General features: G+C 43.0%; 3 protein-coding genes across 4 annotated transcripts in view; 1 reads left to right on the plus strand and 2 right to left on the minus strand.

Moving 5' to 3' along the window:
• The window catches only part of LOC149373360 (putative RNA methyltransferase CG11342), a 46200-nt gene extending 45246 nt beyond the window's left edge, over nt 1-954 (minus strand). Inside the window, exon 1 of the mRNA XM_089597311.1 lies at nt 642-954. Within this exon, the coding sequence (XP_089453437.1) occupies nt 642-662 (21 nt within the window). The 5' untranslated portion in view covers nt 663-954. The remainder of the gene's footprint in view (nt 1-641) is intronic.
• The window catches only part of p53 (transcription factor p53), a 70216-nt gene extending 54987 nt beyond the window's left edge, over nt 1-15229 (minus strand). The window contains exon 1 of the mRNA XM_014352957.2: nt 15030-15229. The gene's annotated coding sequence lies outside the window, so the exon portion shown is untranslated. The remainder of the gene's footprint in view (nt 1-15029) is intronic.
• trbl (tribbles pseudokinase 2) overlaps nt 1-25860 on the plus strand; it is a 34184-nt gene that overhangs the window by 613 nt on the left and 7711 nt on the right. Inside the window, exons 1-3 of one of the 2 annotated variants that reach the window (XM_014352951.3) lie at nt 1467-1885; nt 9885-10994; nt 22607-22905. In XM_014352951.3, coding sequence (XP_014208437.2) covers nt 10512-10994; nt 22607-22905 — 782 coding nt within the window. In that variant the 5' untranslated portion in view covers nt 1467-1885; nt 9885-10511. Of the gene's footprint in view, nt 1-1466; nt 1886-9884; nt 10995-22606; nt 22906-25860 lie in introns of those variants that run through there. The other variant, XM_014352952.3, reaches the window with a different exon arrangement.

Raw genomic sequence — 25860 nt, forward strand, 5'->3', positions numbered from 1 at the left:
TCTGAATTAGCAGGTCCGGCGTCATTTCATCGGTAATAATACAAATGTATACTAACTCATGTAAAATACATACAAGTGTTTGAATTAGGCGAGGCAATAATTTTGTTCGCTTGCCATGGATTGCATGTGGTTTCGAAAAGTTGTACTTACCCATCTAACTTGCTCGCTATACTTGTAATGAAATACCGGCGATTATGATATCACTCCGGGAACGGATATATATATATATACCTTTAACCCGATCGCACACACAATGCCGATTTTGTAATCTCATGTATCTTTGTCACGTAGCCTACTTGGGTGGTGTTTTAATGACTCCTGCTGCTGTGAATCATTATCGATTATTTATATAATGATCTCTGTATACTTATTCAAGTGCGCAGTGATCTAGCGCATATAGATGGGGTTGGAGGCGGGTTATTCATCACGCGTCGAAATTAAGTACAAGCGTTTGGGGATGACTCTTTTTCGATCAAAGTTGGTTCGCCTCGTTATTCATGGATCGAAAGAAGAAAAACTGTCATCACCCAGCAGCAAGCGTGTATAAATAAACATGCATGCATCATGAATGATATATAGTCATCTAAAATAAATAAATATATAAAAAAAAAAAAAAAAAAAAAAAACAACATCTTACTCACGCGTGAAAAAAAGACTCCCATCCTAGTTGAAGGCGTCGCTAATGGAATACAATGAACTCGATGAAAAACAAAAAGTCAAAAACCGCGCTCGACAACTATTAGATATGCAAACAAGGAGAGAGAGCCATAACCTCACATGGCGCGAAGAGGGTTGCGAACAGCGAAAAAGAAGACCGAAGCGTTGATACGTGTAGAAAAGCCGGTTCGGTTCGCGCCCTCACGTACCGCGCACGCTGGAACAGGCGGAGAGAAAAAAAAAAAAGTCGCCACAGATTCTTTCTTCTCTGAAAAAATCGCTCAGACGGTTCGTATTGTGTGCTCGACCGCGTGAATGTGTACACACGTACACACAAACACAGTAAACAACTGTCACAGGCAAAATGCGGCAACAGCGCGCGCACCAGCGGAAGCGCCACTACTAGTAGCGCCGCCACACGTCGACCTTAGCATTACACGATTGCGCGACGGCGGCGGCGCAGAGAAGCCAAGAGGAGGGGGGTCGTGGCGGTGGCTGGCAGCAGTGGCAGCGCGTCGTTTTCGTCGTCAGCTCGTCAGTCTCGTTAGCACAATGGCGTGCACGTTACTCGGTCTCTCGTCTATCTACAACTGCTGCCGCCGACGTTTCTGAGCGGAGGTACGGCCCAAGCGTGGGACCGTCCTTTTGAAGCGCGGGATAAAACAACCCTTATCCCATCACACACACACTACAATCTCTTCTTTCCTCCCTCAAAACCGTCTTCCGTATTACATATTATTTGCTTGCAACAATCAAGCATTGACTCACGTATTTTATACGTATATGCCATTACAAGCAGCCACCCTCTTTTTTTATTTCGCAACAACAACCCGTCGCTCGTGTCGGAGCGAAGGGAAAAAAAAATAATTAAAACGAGCGCGCTCGCGTAAGTTTTGTGCACCGAAGAGAAAGAGGAGTTAAAGTTGTTACGAAGTTTTATGCTAAAAGTGAAGAAGACACCGGAAGAGGAGATACTGTAGTCCAGCGCAAGCGAGAAGAAAAAAAAATTTCGCGTCCATCCGGTGCGTGTATCGATCGTTATATCCTCGGTGTACACACACGGAGGACGACCAACCGCGAAAGGATTCCAACCGCGACGAGATCAAAGGAAGAATTCCTTTTTTTTCGAGCAGACGACGGTTGCTAACATCGTTCTTGGAGCGCCGACTCTACATGTCATATGCCCCCGCTCCGGAACGTATTCGGCACAGTTACGCAGACAAACGAGGTAACGTATAAAAACACATACGTATATACCTAGGTAGCATGATATATGTGATGAAAAAAAAAAATAATAATAATAATAAGTAAGCGCATAGTCTTCCTTCTCGCAACCGCTCGTGTACAAATGTGTGATTCTGCAAATAATCGTTCACGCGCGCGTGTGTCTCTGACGAAAGTTGCTCCGAGAGCTCGGGAGGTTCCCATTTTTTTTATGCTCCTCGCGCTCTATACGTCCATCGTCGTGACTAACGCTACGTATATTAGTTAATTGCCAAATTGGGCAACGAAGCTTTTGGAGGTCGCGTTGCTCCAAAATTATTGCCGCCACCGCCTACATACACATCAACAACCGTGCAAACCAACTCGCTCTTTCTCAACTGGCATTTCTATTGTGGTCTTGCCCAAACGGCCGACACTATTACATCTCGCTTATACCGTTCTACGATATCGTTTTTAAAAAATTTTTTTTATTTATTGCTCTCAAGCGAACCAGGAGGTAGTGAAATGAGCTTCGAGAAATTAGAGCGGACGAGAGATTGTGACACACTTTGTCGTGTATGCTCAGCGCGATGGAGAAAAAAAAAAATGGCAAACTATTGATCCGACTAGCCTAGCGTGGGTGCAAAAGTACATACTCTAGCTCACCCAGTATAACTGAGTACAGTAGCGAGAAAAGAGGCGAAAAAAAAAAAATGAAGAGCGCAAAGAGAAAAGCTCTTCTTTGCAAGCTCCGCCTCCTCTCTCCCAGCAGTTGTGAAATCAGAGTAGGTATGTTTACAGCGAGACGGTTCAAATCCAGTGCAAAGTGCAGTGTGCTCATACCTATAGTATACCTACAGATATTTTTTTTTTTTCTGCCGCAACTCCACACGTCGCTATCGAGCACATATATGCGCGTATACTTGATTATATACATACAAGCAAACTTGTGCTCGAATCATTTATTCCTCTGACGCATTTTTTTTCCATTTGCTCAATAAACACACACACACGAACGTCCAATCGATAAAATTGCCGGGGAGGTCGATTATAAATAATACCTATGCACCGTTTACGTTTGCCATAAAAAGTGATTTATCCGCTCTTGGGGTTTTTCATCCGGTTACACCTATTAATTACTTCACTCGCGATTGATGGACGTGCGAGGCGCGCGTAGTATGGATGATACGCAAACTGGGTCAGCGATCCGTTTCCGGTTTTATCCTGCATGCGCCGACATCCGGGATACTCTGTGTGCATATATATATATACGTACACACACCTGTAAAAAAATAGAGGAGGAACTTGCACTCGTGATTGCATTAAAACGAGAGAGCGGATGACGGAAGTGCACGGGAAGAGAGGAGCGCCGTGTTTATTTATTATTTACGCGACCCGGGCGCGATTTCGCGAACTTACTTCCGCTCCCGTGTATACAGGTATATTACACGGCGTAATATACTATTGTACAAGTATATCAGGTGTATTTAGCGAACGGTGAAGCAAGTAATATATATATCGGGTCACTTGCTGCAACTGAACGCTCGTTGATGACACTATTTTCATGTGCGATATTAAAATATATCAGTTGAGTATATAATATTATAACATAAACTGAAACTTTTATATTACATTGTACGCCGATGATGATAGCACTCAAGAATCTCTTTTACATATTATATACGCGAAGTTAAGAAGAGGCGAGAATAAGAAGGATTCGTTTATTGACTCATCTCCCGAAAAATGTATGTATGTATGTATGTATATACACAAGCGTACTTATCGGGAGCTTGACGATTTACGAAATTTTACGAAATGCTCCCTGCCACTTCTCTGCGGACTCGGTATACAGATTATATATAGTATACTACCCGTCGATGTGGCAGTGAGGATGTTGCGCACATATACCTATTCTGTATCTTTTTTTTTTTTTTCCTTCTTTCTATAGTTACATGTACATAATATCTTGCACAGCACACAGCTGCTCGGTTACAGCACAACATAGCCTCGGGGAGCGTGCTTTTTGAAATATATCCCCCTCGCGCTCTCTCTTGCTCTGAGATTACGCGAGTTATTGCGATAAGCCGTCGTTTAAATTAATCAAAGCCAGCAGTTTCGTGTATACGCTCGTCTACTTATACATATATAGCTCGTTGTTTTAATAAACTTTTGTTGACGCTTTCGAATCAACTTTTTCCTCCGCTGTTTTCGAGTTTTTTTTTTTTTCAATTAGATCCCACACGAGTCGAAAAAAAAAAAAAGAAAAAAAATCAAACGGGCATGTGTCGGTCATCATGGTTACCGATGGTTACGTTTGCCATTTAGGTAGAAACAAATTTACGCTGTAAATAGCAACGCATTTGCCGAGCTGAGAGACAAAAAAGAAAAAAAAGAAGCCCAAAAGTCTCGTCCTTAGGGTATAATATGTACTTCCGCGTTGGTTGTTGGGTATAACGCACTGTCCTCCTCCGCTCGTGATGTTCACTCTCCTCCCATAAAATTATACAGTGTATTATACGGTATAGCACATAAAGCTTGTAGAAAAATATAAGTGTTTGAAGCGAAGGAAGTCAACGGAGAGCAAAACACTTCCGGCTCTCTTTGCTCGCTCGCACATATTACGTGCAAGTGATGGTACAGTGCTCAAATATACTTATATTGCACACTTGCTGCATATCGCACGACCACCGACGACTGAATATGTATATTTATGTACTATAATTATATATACGTACATAGTTACACACAAATATTTCCATACATATACGCATGTGTATACTTAGGTATACGTGTGCAATATGTGATAATCGATGACCCCCTAGCGCACCTTTTCTCCTCCCTCCGCCTTATTTTCCTCGCCTCCTCCCACAACCACTTCCATTGCTGTACCGTATACGTGTGTGTATGTAGATGGTACTTATATTTAATTGGGCTCGCCTATCACTTCAAAATTCAAATACTGAAACCCGTTTTTTCTCTCCTTTTTTTTGCTTTACACTAATTATTGTGCAACATTGCGTAATAAGAAAAAAATTAAAAAATAAACAAGTAAAAAAACAAAGGTCCCTCGTGGGCTTTGAAAAAAAAAGTTTATCTTCTGTCGAGCTTCGTGAAGCTGTCCAGTCGCGTTGTGGGGGCATAATACTATATTATATATACGCACGTGTACGCCGAATATAGCGAGCGGACACATGCGATATGTCTAATTGTATAGTGTGACCTCACACGCGTGGCATAATCGCGAAGAGAAAAAAATAAAATAAAATAAAAAAGGAGAAAATGTAATGATTAAAGTATATACACAGTTAGTTGGCAAACAACCCCAATGACACATAGCACGGAGTACATATTACCAACACCAAATGGAAATACGTGCAGATTGTGCGGATGTATAAGGGCGCGGGGGTGAGGATGACGATGATCGAGCTTTACCACACACGTAAAATGTAGATACACGAGAGGAGACGTTTCGCGGGAGAGCTTGTACTTTATCCGCCATTTTGACCTTTATCGGCTATCTCGCGAGCGCTCTCGGGTGTACAGGCTGTAAACGGCTGGTCGCCTCGAAGGCGAATCGTCGCGAGAGAATATAATATATGCTCTTTCGTCACAACGCTTAGCATGCACATGTATATAATATATAAAGAGTTGAGTCCGACGCTAACAGTTTTCGTTCCGCTCGCCCAATTTCATCACGTTTCGTGGTACGTTTCGTTATACCCTCTTTCTTCAGCCTCGTTCGTTCTTCTTTATACAGAGAGCCCCTTTTCTCTCTCTCTTTCTTTTTTTTTTATATATACATAAATACCTACTCTTCGCTAATTTTACACATATCAGTGGTCTTTTTTTTTTTTTTTTTTTTTTTCACAAAAACGCGCGAAAAGCTCGGAAAATATTTTGTTCGTTTCATTTGTTCAGCTCAACTCGAATGACATTTTTGTGTTTTATTGCTGTCTGGATGAATTATCCATCCTCCAAAAATATGTGAAAATACATTAACCGCGAAATTATGTTACACCAATCTTTTTTTACCCACGTCTTATATGTATACAATATGTTTTAAATGAAAAGAAAAGAAAAAAAAAAAAAAAAGTTTAGGTTCTGTGACGTACTCCATCCCTCTATATAATATATATACTGACCACGACACGGCGATCGCGCTATTTCGAAATCTCGCCAAAATTAAAATGAACCTTCACAATCCCGAGCCACCGAAATCGTAAAGTCTTGATGAAACCGTGAGGGGGATTAAAAAAAAAAAAAAAAAAAAAAGTTCACCGTACCCGAGAGAGGTCGGAGGGAAGCGAGCCTCACATACACACTATTGTACGGCCCTGAGGCACGCCAACGAGCTTTGCGCAAGTGCGAGCAAATAACACACACAGAGACCAGAGACAGTACACACAGAGAGCAAGAAGCTCGTATATATCTCAGCGGCGCGAGTGAAGCGCGGGAGGAGGTAGACATATGTATGTACGGAGGCGAGGGTGGGGAGAATATGATAATATGCACACGTACAAGCGGTATAAGGTCGCGCACGCGGGTATTTCGCTCGAGCTTCTGACGTGTGTTTTTTATGCTCCACGTACATACACCGCGTATACCTACAATACTATAGTATATACACAGACGAGTCGACGCGCCGTTGCTACTTTTTTGCCCTATTTGTTTATTTATTAGTTATGCGAGAAGTAAACTTTTATTTTCTTTTTTTTTTTTTTCTTTTTTTTTTAATCTGTCGTTGGAAACACGCGGAGACGCACGTGTGACTTGCAGTTTATGTATGCGCAGAAAGTTATATACGATTGACAATGAGCGATTCCGGCTTTGGTACACGTGTTCTAACAGGTTTCAAGGCCGATGGAGCGTGAAAAGCACACGGAATCTCGCAGATTTTTCTACTCAACTCAACGCACAATTAAAACAGTATTAATGTATTCCGATAAATTTTACAAAAAATATTTGGTAACGATAACGCGAGCGATAACGTATACGTGCATGGCCGTATCTAAATATAATTTTCGCTCGAGAGAGCTGGGGACTCCCTCGGGTCTTTTCCATATACGATCGGCATAATTGTATAGGCTGTCTTTCCCTCCACCTCTCATTCCGGTCGGATATGTAATGAATGCGTCACGCGCTCACGAACGCTCGTACCATTACACGCTTATCTATACACCGCTATACCATATCTACCTATACAATCCATATATACCTGCATAAAGGGTACATTCTATGTACATCATTCGTTTGAGCATCATCCGTAAAGCACGCGAGGGTACGCGTGATATTTTACTTTATACATGTATACCAAAGTTTGTCATACCCTACCTTGCAGTAATATAATATATGTGCAAGCGAGCGAGGGAGCGGTGGTGACGTTGAAAAATTTGAAAAATCTTGCTGAATGATTCATTTTTTATACAAAAGGGTGCACATAAAATAATAATGCATACATGCACAGAAGAGTATAGAAGAGAACCAGAACCGAAGCGATTGGGAACGCAAAAATTGATAATTGTTGAGCTTTTTTCAAGAAAAGGGGAGCCAAATAAGATACACAGTTATAACTGTGCAAAAGACGTTCGGGGTTTTCCCCCACCGTGTCGATACATCATCGTGAGAACATCACCACCTATACACAGAGCTCACGCTAGCGATAAACGATCAATGTCCAACGGTGCGAGCAAAATACGAATGAAAGAAGAAACATTTTCTGCAAAATAATAATCATCGGTGCAAAGGAAACCATCGATCTATTGGAATGCTCGTACGCTCGTATACGTGTATGGAGGTTGCGGTTCAAAAAGACACATTATATGACCCACTACGTACTATGGTTCGATAAGCACATTGGCTACAAACATATTGCGGAAAACCTATACAGCTGTTGGCTGCAACATCTGTGCTGAAGAAGAGTCGAGGAGAGAGCTAAAGACTTAATAGGTATATACAAGCTTTGAGGATATATGGGAAGAGCAGGGTCGTATATATATTTAATTTTTTGAACGGCAACAAAACTTTTTGAAATTAAACACCGCGTATACGATTATGAAAAAAATAAAATTCTTTTAACAGTCAACTCGTGCCGCATATCCATATATTCTCAAATGGTAGGTATATATAATATGTGTGCAATATAAACATACTCGCGTGCTAAAGTTGATCGACCTCGTTTGACCTTTGACCAAATTACAACCTCGCATTGTATCATATAAGTACATATATGCACAGTGTATATATAATATACGATCTGACCCCCCCCCCCCGTAACATTTCTAGCTCATCACCTGTACATCCATCAGGGACGGAGAGGAAAAGAAAAAGCGCACACCGGCTGTAGCTGATGTATATATATACAAAATATAATGTTATATAGCTTCCAGCAACGGCTGATGGTGTACGTGTACTGCTGTATACCCCTGACCTTAGAGAGTCCTCGCGCCTCGGCAACCTATACCATCATCACCCGGGGAGAGAGAAACACATACCTATTGCATAAGAGTAGGAGACTCTATCTTCCCCTGTACTTGTGTATATGTCTATATGTACAATACTCTCGAGCGGACGGATGTCGAAAGCAGCGGTGGCGCGCACACTGGCTTTTGTAATAATGCGACGAGAGCTTCATGGTATAGCCGCGCGCGCGTGTGTGTCATGCTTATTGCCGATTCAGACGACACCATATTTGTATGGAAGTCTGCTACTTATATATTAAGCACGAAATATTCACTCGACCGATTCACGTAGTTTTTATCTCACTTTTATACAAGCAGATGCTCCGATCGATTCTCTTGATTGGGTATACGTGTTGGGGCATTTTTTTTTTTTTTTTTTTTTTTTTCACAGTCGCAACATCTTGTGCGGGTAAAATTCAGAGACCAACCTAGACCTTGGTTGCGGGATATGGAAAAAAAAAAAATATAAACGAAACAACTCGACACTTGATCGATTGGAAAGAAAAAATAAAGCTTCCTCTCCGTAATTGTGTACGTATAGTGTATTTCAAGCGAGAGCATAAAAAAAAAAAAAAAAAAGTGTCATCCACCAAAGATACACATATATGTGCGACGCGACAGTTCCTTTACACGCGTATCACCTACACGGTATATAATATCCTCCTTCTCGCGAGTATAATCATTACGCGTGCATCGTACGTACGGCTCCTTCGCGCACCTGTATTGTAAATATACGTACAAGTTGCGAAACGCACTTTGCTTCGCTTTGCTTTGGCGCGTATAGTATTTCATTAACACTCGTGCACACACATTGCATGACGACAACGGCAAAGATGGGCATAATAACGTCGTCGTTGCTCCAAATGTCTCGATTCATAATTAATAATGCCCATTATTCGAGTCGGTTGCATTGAAAAAACGCGCCTTTACTCACGCTGTGATTAATATTGTAAATATCATGATGTATTACAGACCCACCGATCGGTAATACATTATTATTATCATTATTGTCATAACTTTGAAAAACAGTGACCAACTCGGTTTTGTGCTAATAAAATGCGATCATTTTTTCTATTTACCGAATAGGGTTTTTTTTTTCATAGTTCAGTACAGTAATCGCTCGACACCTTTTGTCTTAAAAAAATTCAGGGCTACGAATAATATTTCTGTTGGCGAGTCCCAAACAGTTCCTCCCGAGTGTGCCTGTAATGCACGTAAAACCTAAAACTATATGGGTTGTATATTGTAACACAAAGACGCGCACGCGAGGGAATATATGTTATACAGAGGGAGAGATAAAAAGAGATCAGCGACCTCTGCGGGGCTGCAGCCTCTCCTCCTCCTCCTTTTATACAACATATGCACGTATTCACACAATATATATATACGCGCGGAGGTAAGGAATGCGACTCTCCTTCCTCGGACGCGTGCTCGTGTGTGTTACACGCGTTTTCATTGTACAATCCTATAACTATATGTACATATTTACATTCCTTTTGCTTGCGCGAATCAACGTAATTACCTCACCCGATGACTAAAACACGTCATTTTTGCTTTTTGTTACAGGACCCACTGACGAAGGCCATGCACACCAGCACCAGCAGCTAAAAGTATACCCTTCACAATCAAAATCGATCTCTCTCCGTCCACACACACTCACGAGGTGTGAGACAATGCTTGCACCAGCAACGGAACATATTATTATTATTACTGTCACAAATGTTGATTGCTAGTGATGCCTGCACCGATACAACATAGGTAGATTGATTACATATACCTACACGGTATACCATCGAATAGGAGCAGTGCAACAGCATCAGGCAATTGGAGTATAGCGCGATGTACTCGGGTATTTGAGTACCTCGTTGTACTCGCGATCGCCATTATCCTCGTCAATTTTGTTGTTATTGTTATTGTTGTTAGTTGTTGTTAGTTGTTAATGTTTCAATACATAAAGTATGATGCACGTGTGCCCGATGTACAACGAGTACTTGAAAAGTGTTCGTGCGACGCCAGTGTGTCTATAGGACAACGAGAATAAAAATAATACCGCCCGAGCTCGACCCGTACATCGAAATAATATATATATATATAGAGTTCAGTGCGTTTCGAAAGTGACCGAGCTCGCGTGTATAGCCAAGTTAGTGTGAAATTAGTGCAAAGGATCCGTCAAGCGAGTATAATTAGTGCGCCATGAGACTCGAATCCCGGCATCAGCAGCAGCAGCAACCGATGCACCTGCAGGTGACGCGCACCCAGAACGGCAAGTTCCTCGTCAGTCCGAACTCGAGTCCCGATCCGCACCTCCACCAGCCCCACCAGCAGCAGTTCACCTACCAAACGAGTGGAGGTAGCCACCACCACCACCGGAACAACCATCGCCATCACCACCACCATCATGGCAGCCAACTGCAGCTGCAACAACAACAACAACAACAACAACAACAACAACAGTCTCCGACAGCAGCCAGCGGCAATGGTGACGATAAGACCAGTCCGGGGGCCGTCGTTCCTGCCCCGGTTGCTTTTGCGAGCTGTGAGCCCAATCCCGCCTCGCAACAGGATGCCCGGGGCCCGACGATACTCGGGGATCGCTTCTTACTGCTCGGCACCGCCGAGGGCAGTACCCTGTACAAGTGCGTCGACGTGCAGACTGGACAGCAGCTCGTCGCAAAGGTGAGCGCCCCCCCCCCCTTTTTTTTTTTTACTTATATATTTTATCCCCCAATGTTTATTCGCGTAAAAACAACCAACAATATACCCGATTGCGCAAATGACCAAAATCACCGGCGATGACCCCATATTGAAGAAAAAAGGAAATCTTTCTCGGGCAATAATTAGCACCGTGTGTCGAGTAACCTATTATATCTGCTCTTGACATTGGGACTTGCAGGTGAAGGGGGTTAAATCAGCTGCGCTCTCACGGCTCGATCCAGCAGCTCTTTGTATATATATATATATAGGTATACCGGTGGATCAAAAGAAAAGGACACTTCCGGCTCGTCTATCAAAAGCCATGGGGTCGAGAAAATTTTGCGAGCATCGTGAACAAGGGGTGGGGGGGAAGTAGGGTGTGTCGTTTAAAACCAGTCGCGCGTCTTTCCCTTTCGAGCGCCACGGGGAAAAAGTCGTACACGCGGGACACTGTTAGATGAATGGGTGAGAGAAAGATGTGGGGCTGCCGATGACGAAGGGACGAGGGATGAATGCTCACTGCTATATATGATGATAATATACATTCCGCGTGCTACTCTCACAACCCCCCCCCCCCCCACACACACACGGGTCCTTTTGCGCCGTATACACGTCGAAGCGAAGGAACAAAGCCCGTGCGCCCTTCCTCGAGCATATGCTCCGAGCTTTAAATGTCTGCTCTATACGTGTATGGAGAGATTAAAAGGACAAAAAAAAAAAGAAAAATTGATCGTCCCTCGTTGTTCAACGCGACCGGGCTCTACAGTCATTACTGTAGGGATGAGCGTTTGATCGTATACCTATACCTCTCGTTACGTACGCGGTCACTATCGCAACTGCACCTTAATAGACGCGTGGCTTATCGTACAATGTATATACGCTCGTCCGAGTATTCGATCAAATTATATCATGTGTATTTTAAGTGGGTTGGGGGAAAAAAAAATTATAACAACAAATCGCTGGTGATGACGAAGCGTGGTACAATGATTCACGCGCCCTCCCCCTTCCCACCTCCCGTCATACTGGGTTCGTTAGCATCCGCCCGTGTCTATGTGTGTGTGTATACAAAAACGGACGGTGAAGCCTTTATAATATATGCCTGCTGCGGCTGATTCATCCGAAAAGTAGCCATGGCAGCAAGTGCGGTGAGTTTCCCACTGCGACTCTGCTGATGCGTGAGAGCCAATAGATTTAGAGGGAGAGAGTGAATTCGTGAATATATATATATATAGGAAGGTTCATACATACAATGTAACGTGTGATGTATGAATGACGAGACCGTATGCTATATATATATTATACTCGCTCGTGCAGGCGCCGTCTAGAGGATTACCATGCGTCACGTGTGTGTATTAAGTACGCGCCCCTTTAGTGTGTTTCATTGCTGCGTGTGAATAAACTCCAACGAGTATTATTATATATACATATATATATGTGTGTGTGTGTGTGTGTGTGTGTATGGGGTACCGATCGAACTGAGTCAGGAGAGTCTTTTTGTGTAATTGTATCACTGCTTGCGTGAATTTAAGACGCGTTACATAGAGTGGCGCCGAGAAGACTGTATATAGTACGAGTGTTTTTTTTTTTTTTTTTTTACTTTTTTTAATCACCCACTTTTTGTTTCCGTGGTTCATTGTCTGTTTTGTTTTTTTTTTTTCCATAAATTACATGGTGACAAATAAAAAAAAAAGAATCCGAGCGAAAAGCAAAGTTTTCCGTACACAATTTACGCTATCAGCATCCAAAGAATGTAAATATAGACGAGAGTAGCTTTCTCGGGGCGAGAACGTCACGTTGTAAAAATCGGTGCGCTCTCGTAATCTTATCGGCCGCTCCGGTGCGTTTAATACCTCCTCCGAGATCTCGTGGAGGAACGTTGTTGTTGGCAGAGCTCGTTCGCCGTGTAGTTACGAATACTCGCACAATGATATAATTTTGGTTTTTATTTTTCTTCCCTCCCCCTGCCCTCTGATATATTTCAAGGAAAAGTGATGCTCTATAACGCTGTCTTTGGTTTGCGCTATGAAAAAAAAAAAACTTCTTTCGCCACGCAGAGGAGGAGGAGACGGCCGCTTATGACGTGGCACTTGTGAAACCCGCGCGGTTCCGTGAGCTGATGCTGCGTGTGTATGCCCACCCGTTGTTTCCTTTCGAAACGAGAAGCTCGGAAAAATAAAAAAAAAAGGTGCAACGAGCGCTGGACCATTATCATCTCGGACTCATCTCCTGCATCTTTGGTGGTCCGCCGTTTCGGAGCCAGGACACGCGTGCACGTATTATCACAATATGCTCGTATGGTAATGGTACCCATTTTTAAAGTTGCTCTAGATTCGCAGATGTCGCACCCTACAAAGCATATTATTGTCTAAGTGAACAAAAAAAAAAAAAAAGTTTTGACGCCCGTTTCGTATACCTATAGAGTGTACAGTAATTATTACGACTCGTCGTCTTCATCGGCAATTCACCTCACGGTGTAATACACCTCGTACACTTGCAGCATAAAACATCACCACCGTTGACCTGTACTTACATTCGTGTATTGTAATATCACATCAAGCGCTGCGTTGCCGATGCAGCTTTGTAAGCGAGGTCTCTACATACATATATGTATATACATATATACACACCGTACCGATAATTTCTTGCTGCTGGCGCTCTTTTGTAATTCGTCGTCGTCAGCGATATCCAAGCCACATTACGACAAGAAGAAGATGAAGGGAAAACAAAGAAAAAGAAAGAAAAAAAAACGTCTACCGATTGTACACCGAGTTAATGTACCGCTTATATGTAAAAAATCGACAACGAGATAAGGAGGATAATGGCTTTACGACGTATACTCGCACACACAAGTAGGGGACTTTCTTCTTTCGCGCATCATTGTCAAAGCACTGCATGAGCAAGTAAAAAAAATAACTTGATACAATTATCATCGCTGGATGTCCTTGTTGTTTTTAATTTACGGCCACTTATGTATAAATACGATACGATACGATATCCCGTGCACATGTGTGGCTTTTTATTATTATTATTATTATTATTTTTTTTTATTGCTATGATAGTTGCACTTTCATATACATATGTATAAGAGAAAAATCACGCCGATAAACGATATCTTAATACGATACATAGATAATTATAGCCTCAGGTACCACGTCACAAGATACACATGGAGCGGAAAGCTCGAGTTAGCATTCGTATACGTACGTGGCCAAGAATTCCTCGATTGCGAAGCGCCGGAAACCTCATGCTCGGCTTCCTCCCCCATGTGGTGCGTATACGTAAGTATATATACATGCACGTGGTGCCGTTGGTTCGCGTGCGTACGTGTAATATTATGGCGGTCGCGATAAAGAGGAAAAGGACCGTTGAGACGTTTCTCCGGCGTTTCCGCTCTTTTGTGTATAAGTAGGTATACACCTCGTCGTGGAGATGCATATACTATTTATTATCAACGCTCCATTTTGGGAGCTCCGGTTAACGTTTGTACCGTTTTTCATCTTGTTCCTCAACCGTGTAATTGCGTATAGGGTACATATTGTACACATGTAGGGTTAGCAAGAAAATCGTGCTCGTCGAAGGAGGAAAGAGGAAGAATTAGTTTATATACTATTGCGTCTCGGGCGAGGAGAAATCGATCATTGCACATAGGAGGTGGCCGCAAACCATTCCCGTATATATACTCGAGAGATATACCGCACTATTTTACGTACAAATCGTCAAGATAAACTAAACGACTCTACCGCTCTCGTACCGTTTTCACAAAATTAGTGTCCCGCTGTTGTGTGGATATACGTGCGTATAAATACGTTTACTTAAAAAAAACGAAGTAGAATAAAGCATCATGGCCGTTCTTACTGCCAAAGTGCCCTTACGTGTAAAACGTCAGTTATATATTATGTGTAGGCGAGGGGAGAAGCGTGGAGAGAAATAGAGTTCCTTCAACTTTCTCGCGTCTTGGGCGAATCTGGCTATACACTAACTGAGTTACTCTATATAATGTATATACGTTACACTTACTTCTTCTCGAAGCCAAAGTTGGCGCCTCGCGTAGCTGCTCCTGTGCACAAACGAGGATGAACGACCCTCGGGACATAATTATATCGTACGTAGGTTACCCAAGGAAAGGTGACGCGCTCCTTCTTTTCTCGTCAAATTTACACAACAGAGACACTAGTAATACACAATATCCTTTCTCTCCCTCGGCACATTCGGATGTTGTATACATGCATTACACGTACTTATATATTATAATACATGCAATCAGGCCAACGGCTTCGAGGTTTAGCGTGTGCGCGGGTAAAGTGCCGTTATCGCGGGATGCCACCGGTATACAAGCATCGTGTCGTGGCTACCATACTTAACTGGTGCGGGCAATCACCACCATCTCTCGTCTGCTTGGCTTTTACAATAGTGTACGCGCTCTCGTATACTTACACAAATTATCTATTCAAATATTGTTTGTGCCACGAATTGTCCCCCCCCCCTTTTGTCTTCTCCTCCTACTCAAGGCTATACAGTCGAGCACGCGCGCGTTTTATCGCCGCACATGTATACAAGCATAATAATATGTATTGTAATAGGTGATTTTGTATATATATATATACAACACCTTTCCTTACACCTATACATGCATACCTGTCTCGTTTTGTGCTCGTGTTTGGGTCGCTCGATCCCACGGGTATACCGATAACTGCAGCTATAAACGAAGCGAAAACGCTTTCAGCACCACCGTGGATGGGATATTAAAGTTGCGTGGTGTTGCGCACGGGTTCGCGAAATAGTAGCGGTTTCCCCTTGAAATAACGGCCACGACAATCGGGTGGTATTTTTTTTATTTTTTTTTTTTTTATACATATATACCTATATATACTCGCGTCCAGTGTATTTATAAACCAAGCGCTCCATTTTGCAGTGCCGGCGTCGCGTGTTAAATTTAGCGCGTCGGGCGATGTATAAGTATAATATATATATACACGTGCAAGCATCATCCGGAAGAAAGAGTCGTCGTCGTATAGCTGACGAGGCGCACGTATTGGGTAGCAAAAACACGGAAGTATATAGCCAGAGCTCCAAAGTTCATCAGCAGCGAGCAAACTGCAAACGCGCCCCGAGGATCGATATCCTATATAGTTGCGGGGGCGGTGGAATGTATATATATGTACCCATAGTAGTCCGAGATCACGTGCGCGCGTGAAAATCGCGTGCCACAGTGTTGTTACTATTGCACGTCGCCCTTTACGTTGTACATACATATTTATACAATCAATCATGTACGACGTGACCGAAATTTTACATTGATGGGCTTCTCTAGATACAATACGGAGCGAAAGAATTTGTCTGGCATTCTCTCCGTACAATATATAACTTACTATTATTGTACCGTCTACGTCACGTATACGCGTGTGTGTGTATATATGTGTATACGTATAGCTCTCGGTTTTCGTTCTATTTTCACGAAGAGTGCGAGCTTCGTCATCCGCCCGAATTTATAAATATAACCCATAAGCTCGTACAGTGAAATACTTTATTTGCTCATAAAACCCATCACTGTCTTGTTTCGCACCACGGCGCCCTTTCCCTTTTATTTTTTATTTCATTTTTTTTTTCGTGTTATTACAATGTCCAGACTGCTTTTTCTCACGATGATGACGTTAGCGCGCAAGCAGCTATACTTACATCATGCACAAAGCGATCTTGTCAATTTTTCTTCTTTTTTTTCCCCCCAACGAAAGATGACCATATACGTCACCGTCACCCGCGTCAGCGCTCGAAAGGCGGATCAACGTTGTACATCTGTATTTACGTCCTCCTCGTTTTTTTTTTCTCTTCGCACACTGTAATCTCCGAACGAAAACAGAGGTATGTGAAGCCGCTGCTTTTGAAAAAAATACCTTGGCTTGATTTTGCACACCCCAATACTCGTCACACGCGAAACGCTACTCGAGTATATATGTAGCCTATTGATGCACCGGCAAAAGCTCGGTCACACATTCAAAGTATAGTGCCGGGGCTCAGTTGGCTGGGGCGTTTCGTAATTTTCCCTTTGGCGGAAGACCGGCGAAACGCGCTCGTATTCTTGATGGTGATAAGTATACCGTATAGCTCCCAACACGCGGCGCGTAACTGCTGCTCTGATACTTAAACGCCGCGCTTTTTTTTTCCTCTCCTTTAAGGAGCTGGTTTTATTCACTAGCGCGCTTACCTCGAGCGTAAGGAAACAAAAAAAAAACAAAAAAATCTCAAAATACGTATACACGCCGCGGTTGACCGGCCAAGTTTTCTCCGTGAATAAGCTTACGAAAGAATGTGCCGAGTTCGCGAGACGAATTTTCCAAACTCGCGCTGCACTTACGTGATCGTACGGTAAAGTCGCTTTACGCCCGAAAAAAATGAAAGAAAGTGAACAAATTATACATAGAGCACCGCGAGTATATAAATGTATATATGTTTTTTCGAGTGACCCTCCCCGTGGGAAGCCCGTCGGAGTGTGCACTGGATTCGAGGCGATAAGGCTCGGTCACCCATGTTGTTTATTGCAGTATCATCGCGGCTTATCTCTCTCTCAAAAAAAAAAAACAATAAATAAAAAATAACGCCGTCCTTCCAGCACATCGGCCGCAGCTTTTATGTATAAGCCGGGGGTAATAAATTCGAGCGTGCCATATATAATATATTATGTGTTACGGAAAAAAAAGGAGGGGCCATCGACGGAAATTAATGAGAACTCTTTTCCGCTTCGGTGACGCGATTAGGAGATAAGTAGGTACAGGGTATGAAAAAAAAAAAAAAAAAAGTAAAAAAGTGAGCGGAAAAAAGCTTTATATACATACATACGTATAAATAAATAAAGGCGTCCATCGCGGTACACGAGGGGAATATAATCGATACAGCAGCAATAGTAGTAGTAGTAGTAGTAGTAGTAGTAGTAATGGCAACGTCACCCCCTGATTGGTATGTACATACGCGTGGAAAGGGACATATGGTGTCGGCGACCAGGGTTGCTGAGTCATATTTAAAGGGCGTCAGGTTGCTCGTTTTTCATGGCCTCTCTTTCGAGCTTTGACTCATCGTCGAGACGCGCGTCGTGTACAAACGTATATATATATATACATACATACAATATACACAACAAACACGACTACCAGTCCAGTAGGTGTACTTGTAGTGGGAAAATAAAAAAGAAAGAAAGAAAGAAAGAATCGGGGGATCAATCCGTGCAGTTATATATGTATATACAGACTTGCCGAATTTCCTGTCCCTGTACTACTGTATACTATGTACATATAGTGATGGGGCTTTGTTTGCAATCCCCTTCGGTGGTATTGAGGATAAAGCTTCGCTCGATTATTCGCTCCTTTTGTCGGAGCCTTCGAGGGCTCTCTCTCTCTCTCTCTCTCCGTACGCGTACGTATATAGTATTGCGTTATGCTCGGATTTCATCTGCCTCTTCCCCCGAAATTTAATTGGAAAGTTTGTCTCCCCCATTTGCCGGCTTTTATGCTACCATATTCGAATAATTGCCGTGCAATTTCTCCGAGAGCATCGTATAGAGAGAGAGAGAAAAAAACACAAGAGGAGCGAAGAAAGCCTTTCCGAGCCTATACATAACAATCAACCGCCGCGTTTTCGCGAGTTGCGGCAACGAGGATCGTTGCGTGCGAGCATTAGACACGCGCTTTTCTTCATAGCGCGTATTATACACTGGTATATATATACATGTACCCGATCCAAGGATGTACTTTCATCCGCTGCTGCACTTTCTAATTTGGGAAAGCTGAAGCGGCGTTGTCGGCTTCGTGGCGCTTTCGCTGTTATTCGCGGGGCGCGCGTCCCGGAAACATAGAAGCAGCGTAATCGCGCCCTCGTTTATTCAATTTTCCGTGACTCCCGGAGTTGGGTACCTATACAAGGTATATACTATGGGTATCATCGTCATCATCACCGCAGACTCGGTCTACTTTTCTTCTTTTACGAGCTCGCAGTGGGCGATGGAGTCCACAAATACTTGCACAACTTTATTGGGCAACTGTTTGATACTTTGGTGATTTTTAACCAAGTTTTACTTGGTATATTACTTTACTATATGTCGGTTACCGGTTGTTCCGGAAGTGGACAATTGTGAAAGCAACAATGGAAAAACTTATTAAAAACTGGCAGAGAAAATGTATGGACGAGATAAGACTATACAACCTGAAGCAATAATGGTGACGGTGGCATGAACGGCGACATCGTCGATGATTGGCGAAACGAGCTTTGACCGGCCTTGAACGTTAAAACTCAAGTAACGTGTGCCGTGGCTCCCACCCCATGAGCTCACGTGCATATATACATATTACAATCCAATAAATCGCACTATTTGCATGCAATAAAGTCAATGCTTAGTATATAAATACCTATACCGATCCATACGGGGTGGGTAAAAAAAAGGATCCGTCAAGAGGTGTTTCTTTATTTCTATGTATTTTATACGTGTATACATTGTTACACACGCATCGCCAAAGTTTATCATTACGTCGCTCTTGCGTTCATTATCTATATTGTACGGTGTTAGACGAAAAGAAGGGAGGAAAAAAAAATCGGTAGAGGTAGTTAATTACGTCACTGTGATGCAAGCACACGCATGTACGAGCTTAATAGCGGCACATCACCGCCAGCGAGTTTTCAGGGTTAGAATGTGCAGTATATACTTATAAAACCAAGTATATAAGTTTGCGTAACGCTTGGAAAACCTCGACTCGGTGTAGGTATAAGTATATCCGGACGTGTTGACCCAACTCGCTAACTTTGATTTGCATTGTTTTCTTCCTCTCTGATGGTTGTTTCGTTATCGATGATTGTCGCGGATGGAATTTGCACTCGATAGATCTCGGGGAAGAGATATGTACATAATATATTTGCACGCGCTATACTGTCTCTTATATACTTGCTCATACATAGAGGTATACTATATCCTCGCTATATACGAGGAATCGTTTTTCTTTCTTTTTTTTTTCCCTCAATTAAGCTGAAAAATCTTTTCCAATGTTCAAAACAATCGAGCAGATGAGCTGCGAAATAAAGAAACGTGGCGTGCTTATCGCGAATTCGTTATTTGGTCCTTATAGTCAGCGCGGGATTCCATTGGTTGTGTGAAACAAAAAAATTTGTCGCGGATGCTGCGTTATTCACGGAACTGTTGTACTTTTTATTTTCACCGCAGCAGCAGCAGCGACTCGTATCGAAAGTCCATCGATATACTTACATCAAACTGTACATGTAATTTATTCGCCGGTGGTTACATCCATCCCTCCCTCTCTTTTGGAATGCTCCTCCGTTACCGCGCTCTCCCTATTTTACAACTATGCTGCATGCGAAACTATATGATTGCTCGCATCACGCGCTTTTATGCTGCATATTATACTGTACACGAGATTACAGCACAACTTGCGTTCCATATGTACTTATACAGTGGAGCTTAAGTTGCGAAAGCTCAAAATTCGCCAATCGACATTGCAAACATATATATACAGTTGCGAAACCAAAGTCTTCTTGTTTTGTACAGTGTCAGTTAGAAAAAGATACATACGTGTGAACAAAGCAGTAGAGCGAGCTTGACTGGTTATTTTATATATATAGATCCCGGACTCCGTACAGAGGAATTAATGAAGGAAGTGCATAATATTTAATTCAAAGGTAAGCACACGGGAGCGCTGGTTGCGTTAATTAATACACCGGAAATAGGTACCACACATGCCCGTACATACTACAACGTATAAACATGTATACACACACGTGATTACAAATGTCATTCTCTGCATGTATATATATACTTTTAATTATAAATGTTCGCAATTTAAAGGGGCCGACAATTTCGTGCAAACGTTAAATAAATGTCGTGCGGCGATCGGTCCAAGGTCCGCGTGTACGGCCGTGTCCGAAATCTCGAGAGATTTTTTTCGAGAGGGTATACACACGCACATACGTATACACACACACGTGTGATATACCCCGCACACGCTCGTGCGAAAAAGCCCCGGCGGGAGTCCGTCTCGGCTGTAGGTATTCCGCACACATGCATAGGTATGTCTTAAGAAGCAATCGATCGAAATCAGGGGAGCCGGCTGATTTTGCAAGTGCTCAGGGCCTCCGGCACTGCAGACAGAGAGAGACCGCCGTCGTCGTCAGGGCCCTGCCTTTATTAAATTAGAGTAAAGCTGTGGGTATAAATGTGTATATATATATATACACGTACTCGTGGTCTTGTTCTTGTGAAATATAGTTCCCTCCTCCTCCTCCCGCGGCGGTGTGAGTGTGTGTGTGTTTTATTTCGACACGCGGCTGCAAGAGCGCGAGAACAAACTCATCGAGGGTTTCAAAATTGTGACCCGCGGGATGCCGAGAGACTCGCTATCCTCGAGACAGTTTCTATATACTTACCGTTTGTTTGTCCCTGCGAGCCCGCGCGCGTTCAATTTTGTGTGTCGAATTTTTTTTTTTTTTTTTACTCAACTCCCGGTGCTCGTGTGTACACGATAGGTGCTATAGGGGAAGAATTATTGCAATCGAAAAAATTTATTGGCCGATATGCAAGGGTGTATACCGGCTGAATTGGGTCGTTACAACCACTTGGCACTTTACTCGTGAACGTGTTTTAACACAACTAGCTTGAAAAACCTTTTACTTATTCTATAGTATACGGGTTATGGGCACAGATTGTAGACGTATACAATCTATTTGGTATACATTATAGACGTTCCGATAAATGTACGATGAGTCGTACTCTTGAAACTGAGCTCGGCTGGTGCCGTTTTTTCTTTTTTTTTCTTTTTGAGTCATCATCGGTGCATTGTTTGTGTTGTTTGTTTATAGTAACAATGTAAAAATAGAGAAATGTACGCAGAGTCGTCATCCTCGTAAAGTATGTATGTAATATTATGTCCCAATGTAGATGCACAGATAATAGGTATGTACCCGTAAGTACACTTGGTAAATCTTTTCGAATTTATCTCAATTTTCCCCAGCTCGCAAAAAGCAGCCCTCGCAACGACGATGATTAACGACACACCAGTAGAGAGAGAGGGCTCCGTCGCGTATACAGGCTCTCGGCGGAGCCGGTGAACTTTACGGCCAATTGTGTCGGCGGCGGCGCATCCCGGCGCTCTCGCCAGCTATTTATAAAATATCCGAGCCACCGATGCCGTCATCCGATCTTACGCGTACACAAGTACGCCTCGTGTTATATACACACACACACACCATTGCGGATAAAGGACCAGCTGACACATAGTCGCGTGATATTAAAACGCGCAAAAATTATTGTTCTTGCTTTTTGTTTTTTTTTTTTTTTTTTTACTTCAAACTCTTGTAGCAGTGCTTTTGGCGATCACCCGAACATTCGTATCGAGACGCTCGCCCGCTTCTCTTGCCAGGAACACACCACCCTGAAAAACTGCGATTGCTCATAAAATTTCATTGCCACGCACATTAATTCTTTTTTTTTTTTTTTTTTTATGGTCAAGGTCACGCGTAGCTATTTTAAAGTTACCCTTTATTATTGTGCACCTAAATAAATAAAATAAATCAAAGTAGGTATCAATGGTTGAAACGAATTTCAGGCGCTGACACTGGGCGACAAGAGCACGGACGCCTTGCTCCAAGCCCACCTGCGATTGGAGGGCACGGGGGCGGCGAGCAGCGTGGCCGGTTCCGTGGACACCGGGCGCAAAAGGTACCTGCTGCTCGAGGGCCACCACGGGGACCTCCACGCGTACGTGAGGGCGCGCCGGAGGCTCCGCGAGCTCGAGGCCAGGCGGCTGTTTCGCCAAGCGGCCCAGGCTGTGGCTACCTGCCACGACAGCGGAATCATACTCAGGGACCTCAAGCTCAGGAAGTTTGTCTTTGCCGATGAGGACAGGTGAGTTGGGTTTTCATTTTTTTTATACCAAATTTTTTTTTTTTTTTTTTTTTTTTCCTTACGATAATCGAGAGGAGGAATTCGGGGTTTCGTCTGGTAGATCGAGGCTCCGCTCGAGTATGTGCGGTGTAGAAAGGAAATAACTAATACCGGTTCCTTGAAGAGACACCCATACGTATATACAAACGCACACGTTAAGGGCGAGAAGGAAAGGGTCCCCGCACCTTCCGAGAAATAAGGTCCCGACTAATAGAGCCGCGGCAGACAAACGCACAATGCGAGTGGGTATATATATATATATATAAGCAGGCACATATCTGTATAGACATCGACGGAACATCCGCCCTCTGCGTCACTCGAGCTTTCGAATCGAAATTCTCGTCGAGCGGTTCCAACACGGATTTAATTTTTTATTATTATTATTTTTCTTTCTCCTTTCCTCAGTGGTGGCCGCGTAAAATTTTACTCGTATCTCACAGGTATATATCGTGTGTACAGTATAAGCGCCACAAAAAAAATTACGTTTTTGGGGTAAAAACGGTTGGGTCGTAAAGCCTCGTTGTAACGGGAAATCATTGGATTGACTCAACGAGTATACGCATCCACCAGAAAAAATTTGATGGGGAGGGAAAAAAAAAAAATTCCAATCTCCCGCGCGTGAATATAATACCTTGTACTCTCGATCTCGACATTCCACCGACTTCTCGACGTGCATGGGTATAAATACGTATACATGGAGCCAACGAACGCAATCCATTACAAAACAAATTCAGCCGAGCTGCTCCTATGTTGTACCTATATACAACGCTGCACACGAAAGCTTATTTCAAAACCATAGAGAGGGAGAGCTCCGATTGAGCGCGCAACAATTAAACACCGAGCAATAAGCTGCGCGGCCGCGTGTATACTTTTCAATTGTACTTACAACCACGTGTGCATATATATATGTACAAAACAATCGGAGCTCGGCTCGATCCAGATAAGCTCTCCGGAGTGCGGTGGGGGAGAAATTCTCTCTCCTTCGATCTCGGGGCGAGCTGCACTTGTAAAATCCTGATAATAAATTGGTACTATCCGAGGCCCGGCTTTTTGAGAAATAGTAATCAAAGGAAAAAAAAAGGGCCACCCCTGTAGGTAGTGCATTGTCAGGTGGCTCCGATATGCAGGCGTGTGCAGTATACCTTGCGACACGTGTGCAGTGTATCATGTGTCTGTCTGTTTGTCGTGAGTTCGCGCGCATATGTACACCGGGTCGAGCCCAACTGATTTGCCAATAGTTCGTCGCGATCGCATTCCTCTCTCTCTGTATATGTACTTATATATTATTATGTGTGTATAATGTACGCTTAGCTGCGCCACTCGTCTGTATATTTTGCATTGCTGTATATACTCGTGTATATATACGCGCATGGCTTTTGTACGGCAAAGAGAGGAGGAGAAAAAGAACGGCTCGAGAGGTGGTATACCGTCGTTGTTGTATTCATGCACAGGGCACTATCCATCATCGCGTGATAATATAAAATAATAATAATATTACTCGCGACGAAGATAAGAAAAGAAAAACGGGAGCTTTTGAATTAATGACTCGCGTCGAGTTACGTACACGTACATCCTCGAGCAGAGAACGAAAAATTAGCCGAAATCCCTCTAATACTTGGGTCACAGTTCGCGCGCGCGCCCCACGTATATATATGAATGCAAGTGCATTTGCGCAAGTGTACGCGAGATGCATGCAAGTGCGCGGTGGTGAACGCCGCATTGCACAAAATCGTTTTCGTTTGACCGCACGTTAATTTCAGCTATGGCAATTTTCGGTCGCAACACTTTGTAATGGTAATGCGTGTGTATAGCTTGTACTTACCTCGAACAAATTTGTCGTCGTTTCGACATTCGTGTGAACAAATATTCGTACACACCTATACATCGTATACGTATACACGTGCGATGTATTGGCGTGCATATATATTGTTGTATGTACAATAATGGGTATATTTTCCAAAGCGCAGGTGTGATAAATCTTGTTTACACAGCCCTGCTACTGATACAATTTTTCAAATGCATCCGTGTAGTACATAATGTTGTAATCGTGTAACCTTACCGTATATATATTCGATCGAATATTATAAATACAGTTAACATTGAGAGGGAAAAAAAACTCGATAAGAGATACCCCTTGGATTCGGTGGGTGTATATAAGTTCTTACCCAAGTATTGTGACCCAGCCCCGCGGGCAGGTCCATGCTTACACGAACACAATAAGCAGTTTTGAAATCAATAATCCATCGGCAAGAAATTTTCACACGTATTGGTACATGTATATATAAAAAAAAAAAAAAAAAAAAAAAACTCGCGGGGGAATTTTTTACTCAATGGCATGTATTATACGAAACGACGATTTATTTCAATGAAATCGCCACTCACTCGATCTGAACTCCGAAATTTTTTATGCTGTGGTCGCGTATCGAAATTCCTCTCGTGCAATACTCATCAACGCACGCAACGAGACGAAAAAAATGCTGGAAGTGGCTAAGGGACACACGTTGCAAAAGACGATATAACCACATATATTACAGAGGGAGGGCTTTTGAAACCTTCACAGCACACGTACATTAAATACACACAGACACTCGGCCTCTCTCGTACATGTAATTAGGAAATCGGCGATCTCTTTCTCTTTTCACATACCAAACGTAAGTACATATATATACACACTTCGTTTTATGTATACGCGACACGGCCTTTCGCCACGTACAACACCCGCTTATGTATATACATATACACTCACGTGTATATATATATAACATACGTGCGCTCGTAATTTCACCACACATCTGTGTTACTTTCACACGTGTGTAGGAGAGTATGGGCAATACATTTGAGAAATCGCGCGGCGATTACGTTGACGCTGCCACTTCTCGGCGTTTTCAAAATCTGTCGCTTGAGAAACTCTGCCAC

Source organism: Copidosoma floridanum, unplaced genomic scaffold (genome assembly GCF_036245765.1).
Source record: "Copidosoma floridanum isolate Cflo_tuat_1 unplaced genomic scaffold, Cflo_Japanese_pri ptg000032l, whole genome shotgun sequence".
In the NCBI taxonomy this organism is placed as follows: domain Eukaryota; kingdom Metazoa; phylum Arthropoda; class Insecta; order Hymenoptera; family Encyrtidae; genus Copidosoma; species Copidosoma floridanum.